Source organism: Ictalurus furcatus, chromosome 1 (genome assembly GCF_023375685.1).
Source record: "Ictalurus furcatus strain D&B chromosome 1, Billie_1.0, whole genome shotgun sequence".
In the NCBI taxonomy this organism is placed as follows: domain Eukaryota; kingdom Metazoa; phylum Chordata; class Actinopteri; order Siluriformes; family Ictaluridae; genus Ictalurus; species Ictalurus furcatus.
Genome location: NC_071255.1, coordinates 8,578,606 through 8,585,222, shown reverse-complemented (window position 1 = coordinate 8,585,222; position 6,617 = coordinate 8,578,606). Strand labels below are relative to the sequence as shown.

The window sequence follows — 6,617 nt, the reverse complement described above, 5'->3', positions numbered from 1 at the left end:
TTCCCTGAGGCGGTGTATTCCCGAACCCGTAGAACAAGGCTGAAAGGGCTGACGGAGATCTGAAGACATAAATGAAAATCCAACAATTTTTATACTCTTTTTCACCAAAACTGCGCTTGATGTACAGTTTTGAGTGATATACAGTGGTGCTTTAAAGTTTGTGAACCCTTTAAAATGTTCTATATATCTGAATAAATATGATCAAAAACATCATCAGATTTTCACACAAGTCCTAAAAGTAGACCAAGAAATCCCAATTAATCAAATGAGACAAAAATATACTTGGTCACTTATTTATTCCGCATGTTTGTGGAAGTGTATCATGGCATGAACAAAGGAGATTTCTGAGGACAGAAAAAAAGTTGCTGATGCTCATCAGGCTGGAAAAGGGTACACAACCATCTCTAACAGAGTCTGGACTCCACCAATCCACAGTCAGACAGATTGTGTACAATTGGAGGAAATTCAAAATCATTGTTACTCTCCCCAGGATTGATCAAGCAACAAAGATCACTCCAAGAGCAAGATGTGTAATAGTCTGCGAGGTCATAAAGGAGCCAGGGTAACATTTAAGCAACTAAAGGACTCTCACATTGGCTAATGTTAATGTTCATGAGTACACCATCAGGAGAACACTGAACAACAATGGTGTGCATGGCAGGGTTGCAAAGAAAAAGGCTCTGCTCTCCAAAAAGAACATTGCTGCCCTTCTGCAGTTTGCTAAAGCGCACATGGACAAGCCAGAAGGCTACTGGAAAAGTGTTTTGTGGATTGATGAGACCAAAATAGAATTTTTGTTTTAAATGAGAAGTTTGGAGAAAGGAAAACACTGCATTCCAGCACAAGAACCGTATCCCATCTGTGAAACATGCTGGTTGTAGTCTCATGGTTTGGGCCTGTTTTGCTGCATCTGCGCCAGGACGATTTGCCATCATTGATTTAACAATTAATTCTGAATCATACCAGAAAATTCTAAAGTAAAATGTTAGGACATCTGTCCATGATCTGTATCTTAAGAGAAAGCAGGTCATGACGCAAGACAATGATCCTAAGCACACAAGTCGTTCTACCAAATAATGTTTAAAGAAGAATAAAGTTAATGTTTATGAATGGCCAAGTCAAAGTCCTGACCTTAATCCAATAGAAATGTTGTGGAAGAACCTGAAGCAAGCAGTTCATGTGAGAAAACCCACCAACATCCCAGAGTTGAAGCTGTTCTGTACCGAGGAACGGGCTAAAATTCCTCCAAGCCGATGTCCAGGACTGATCAACAGTTACGGGAAACGTTTAGCTGCAGTTATTGCTGCACAAGGGGGTCACACCAGATACTGAAAACAAAGGTTCACATACTTTGCCACTCACAGAAATGTAATACTGGATCATTTTCTGCAATAAATAAATGACCAAGTTTAATATTTTTGTCTCATTTCTTTAATTTGGTTCTCATTCTCTACTTTTAGGACTTGTGTGAAAACCTTATCATGTTTTAGATCATATTTATGCAGAAATATAGAAAATGAATTGTTCACAAACTTTCAAGCACCACCGTATAACTATTAGTGTTTGTGGTGAAGAACAGAGAGTTTGCTTACCTGATATAGTCTCATACTCAGATTTAGATACTACCTTTATGTATATTTGCATACGCATTCAACATGCCAAATACTTCAGCTTCCTGCAGTTCCTTTTCAAACAGAATCGTGTATTTAAAAATGAATAAATAAAAATGCAACATTGTGTCATTTTAGGGGTGCCCACGTGAATAATAAACACGTGATCTAATTAAAAAAAAAAAAAGTAACCCAATGTGAATATTTTACTCCTTGAGGCGCTCAACCTACAAGCCAATGAAAGGTTTGCACATCATAGCACACAGCATCCATAATAACATCTTTATCTATGATATTATGATATCTATGATATCACCACTTCAAAACAGTCAGTCTTGCTGAAATGTTTGATAGTGTCCTTCTATCACTTTTCAGTCACTGTAGTAACTCACTTAATTGTAACTGGTGCAAAACACTAAGTAAGTCAGGATGTTATCAGCCATCAGCCCAGGAGCCCTGGAGAATAAATGCTGCCCTATATTGAAGAACAGAGCAGCCCATATGTTGAGCTCGTTGCGTCGTCTCACGCGCCTTGCATTCAATTTAGGACACGTCCGCGGTTATGTGAATTATCCCACCAAAGGAACATGTGCAGTCTTTCACGTTGATCATTTCTTGCTTACCTCCACGCGAATAAAGGCTTCCGATGCGAACAGTCTCGAGCGCAGTGGGCAGCGTAAACAGTGCGCGACGCCGGTGGGAGGATACGAACCGTGCGCGAGAGCAGCATTAATCACACGGATGCACGCGATTCCCGGCTTCGCTGCCTGGGTTTTGTCACGAGATGCAAAGCAGTTTCGGTCAGAGATGAGCGGTTCGTCGTCTTCACACACTCACACACACCCACCCACATGCATACACGCTCAGCATCACGCACGGCGATGAACGAGATGCGGCGTGGCTTTTTCGCACGAGAGAGCTCTGATGTGCGCGTTTACCTAGGCAGCGTCCCAAATCGACAACTAGTGCACTAAGATGAGTGGAAAAAGAGCTGCTGAGAGATACTGTATGGAACATCAGAGGTGGCGTAGTAGTACAGGACGCGGTTTGGGACGCAGCCACAAAATTTTCAGTTTTTCAATTAATGCTGAGTTGTTAATTTCTGTACGCAGTTACACAAGTGATGTTTTGTGCAATTAGTGAACTGTGCGCATGTTTGGTGGGGGAATACTGTTATTTCGAGAACACGCGTGAAAATCTACAGTGCTTTATTACCGCCTGGCGTGATTAATTATTAATTAATGCAGGAATATTCGGTTAGTTAAGAGTGGGGGCCAGATTACATAAACAATTACCAGGTAATTGACCAAAGATGATCAATGAATTAAAACTCTTTAAATTACGTTTGTACAGTTGCAATCAAAATGATTCAACCCCCATTGCAAATCAGGTTTATTGTCAAAGTTTACAGACTATCAGCTGTTTGCAATGAACAAATCAAACAAAAGCAATTATAAATAGTTCAATACAACGAATGCTTCAAGTGGTCTCTACAAATTCAACTGAAAATGCAACTTTTAATGATTTCTCCAGTTTCAAAATTATTCAACCCCTTCATGGCACGCATTTTTATCTTAGCCCATTCCTTTTATGGAATTTGAGGTATGCTTGGGATCATTGTCCTGTTGGAAGGCACAATTATGCCCAAGCTTCAGCTTCCTCACAGACGGCATGATGCTTTCTCCTAGGATTTCTGATACTTCAATGAATCCATCTTGCCTTCACTGCAGGTTTCCACTACCAGAGAATGCAAAGCAGCCCCAGAGCATCACCGAGCCTCCACCATGCTTGACTGTGGACAGAGTGTTCTTTCTTCATTCTTCTTCCTCCAGACATACCGCTGATCCATTGTGCTGAAAAGTTCCAGTTTTGTTTCATCACTCCAGAGAACAGAATCCTAATACTTCTGTGGCTTATTTATATGATTTTGAGCTGACTTTTCTTGGGCTTTTGGGTCAGTAGTGGTGTACGTCTTGGAGTTCTGGCATGGAAACCTTCTGCGTTTAGTACATGCTATGCTATGCTCACTGAAACCTCAGAGCATGTTACCACCAAGTTTTGCTGCAGGTCTTTTGCAGTCACTCGAGGGTTGTTCACAACCTGCCTTCTCAGAAATCTGGTTGCAGCCATCGATAGTGTCCTTTTTCTGCCCAGTCAAGGTATTTCATGGATTTTCTGCCCCTAGGCAGTTCAGGTATTTCATGTGTTCCAGCTCAAGCACACCTGGTGCAACTAATGAAGCCCATGATTAGTTGCATCAAGTGTGATTGCGGCAACACATGTTTTGCATATTTGTGCTGTTGTGAGGGATTCTATTCAGGGGGTTGAATAATTTTTAAAATGGAGAAATTATTATAAGTTGCATTTTCACTTGAATTTGGGGAAACCACTTGAAGCATTCGTTGTGTTGAACTATTTCAATTGCTTTTGTTTGATTTGTTCATTGCAAACAGCTGAAAGTCTGTAAACTTTGACAATAAACCTGATTTGCAATGGGGGTTGAATAATTTTGATTGCAACTGTAGGTGCAAAGAAGTTCAAGTAGTCATGAGACCAATTATATGACACACAAGACATACATGAGACGAGAGCACTGTATCAGCAGCTTTATGAGTGCATATGGCCGGTGTGTCAGTGCACATAAAGCTGTTTCCATATTCAAATAGCAGCGTGCGCAATAGTTTCACTATTTTACATATTAGACAATGTGTGCATACACATGCAGCACTGTTACCTAGATATTTATTTATTTATTTACTGAATATTTTCACCATCTTACATATTAGACCACGTCTGAATACGCATGGTTTACATAGTGAGGAAAATTATTCAGTGATTTAAATGATTAACATTCTCAATGAAGTCAGGCTTGTGATGACAATTATTATTATCTGAGAAAGAATCACCATATTAGATGCAAATCCTCTGCTTCTGTGACAAATACGTTAGCTAGTGAAGCTGGAAATGTTGGCCAAAGTCGAAGGCCAAGTTCATACCTTGGATTGCACATCAAGGTGCATAACTTGAATATTATAGACTTAAAGCTGCTGAAAATAAAAAGACCCTGATGTTTATACTGTAGATCAGTGGTCACCAACCCTGTTCCTGGAAATACACCTCCCTGAAGACTAGCTCCAGCAATAATCGTGCCTACCTCACCATCTATTCATTGCCTTAAGAAGTTCTTGATCAACTAAAAGAGGTGTGTTAGATTTTGGTTGGAGATGAAAGTAGGAAGGTACATGCAAGGAAGAGGGTTGGTGACTACTACTGAAGATCTTTCCAACATACTTAGCACTGCTTGACTCTATAATATATGATACAGTTATAAAAGAGTAATGATTTCTAATCTTTCTATCTGGTGTCACCCATATGAGAGTCTGCTTCCTCTCAAGGTTTCTGCCTCATGTCATCTCAGGGAGTTTTTCCTTTCCACTGTCACCTCTGGCTTGCTCATTAGGAATCAATCTAAATCTTTGCTGCTTTAATGACAATGTTATTAAAATAGCTATATAAATAAAACTGAATTGAATTAAATAACCTTTTCTTTAAAAAACAACAACAACAACAACTTGGAGGTGGGTGCCTCGGGCACCATACTTACCCCTGGCATGCATGCGAAAGTTTCTGTGAGTCGATTACCACACCGCGTGCCTACACAATCCGGCTTTGTTTGTTTGTTTAATTGGTTTCTCACAATTCTTCTTCGGATTATATATTTTATATATAGTAATGCTGCAGCACTAATGCAGTTCTTACCAGTAACTTGAAACCCTTATTTCAGAAAATCCCAACATAACAATCATAATAACAGTAGTGCATTCACCTGACTAATACACAGTAGACTATTTACCTGACATTTAGGCTACTCTTCACCAAAGTGGGCGTGTCCAGGTCGGCTACTGTGTTTACTCATGATTGGAGTGCTTATTTCTTCTGAAAACTATGTATATATTGAACATCGATTTGTTGATTTGCAGGTGATTGCTATTATTGTTTTTGGAGATGCTGAGGCACAGCAGGTGCCTCACATGCCTGTAGGTCTGTAAAGCTGACTAATGCACTGTAAATGTTCATGACCTGTATAATTTGCTTCATCAGTGCTAAGGTCTGGCAGTTTCATATTACCATTATCCATGATTACTTACATCCTAATCGCTGTTCACAATGGGAGCAGAGTGAAAGTGGACATTTCTCATGATTTCTCATGATTTCTAAGGGATATGTTGAAAATATACAATCTCCAGACGGTTTTTTTTTTTTTTTTTTACACAAGTAGTCTAAATAATAATACATTTATTTACCCAGTTTTTAGTTACATAAAACACAGACATTGGACATCAGAATGAATGTTGACGGTCTCCTCCAGAGACAGCTGACCTTCTCCTACCCAGTCCATGCGCGCGCGACATCACACAGTCCACGTAGCGCTCCCAGAAAGCCTGCGCGAGCTTCATGAATAGCTCCTGGTGCCGGGGCTGCGGGGACGCGTGCAGGCGCGTCATTACGTCCCAGAGCGCCGCCACGCCGTCGACCGCGCGCATCTTCCGCGCCTCAATTAGCGCGAGCGACGCCGCGTCCCAGCACTCGGTATTGATCTCGGCTAGGCCGCCCGGAAGCGCGCTCCGGGATTCAATCGGCGACACAGCGCTCAGCATCGCCCTCGGAGCGGAGACAAAGCAACAAGAGGCTGTGGCGAGCGCGAGCGCACACACACACCTGATGCTTAATCCCGTTATTCGGTCCAGCGTCGAAGTCTTCATAGCTTTGGTTTAAAAAGTGACAGTGTGGACACAATGAGGTTAATTTTAAAGCGGAGACAAACAAACAAACAAACAATCAAACAATCAAAAAACACCACAAAAACTAATTAATAGTTTTCTTCCTGTCCACTGTTCTGCAGGATCTTCTCTGTCCCCCTTTTTTTGTTGTTAAGAAATATTAGAAAACATAGAAACATACCTGTAGTGTAATAATCTTAATCTAGAACTTCTATCAAAGCAGTGA

At 40.8% G+C, this 6,617-nt stretch overlaps 1 protein-coding gene across 1 annotated transcript; it reads right to left on the bottom strand.

Moving 5' to 3' along the window:
* Positions 1 to 5,889: 5,889 nt before the first annotated feature.
* On the bottom strand, positions 5,890 to 6,617 carry LOC128606844 (protein FAM237B-like). Its single transcript, XM_053623332.1, has one exon. The coding sequence runs from the start codon at positions 6,371 to 6,373 to the stop codon at positions 5,951 to 5,953; it is 423 nt and encodes a 140-aa protein (XP_053479307.1). The 5' UTR covers positions 6,374 to 6,617; the 3' UTR covers positions 5,890 to 5,950.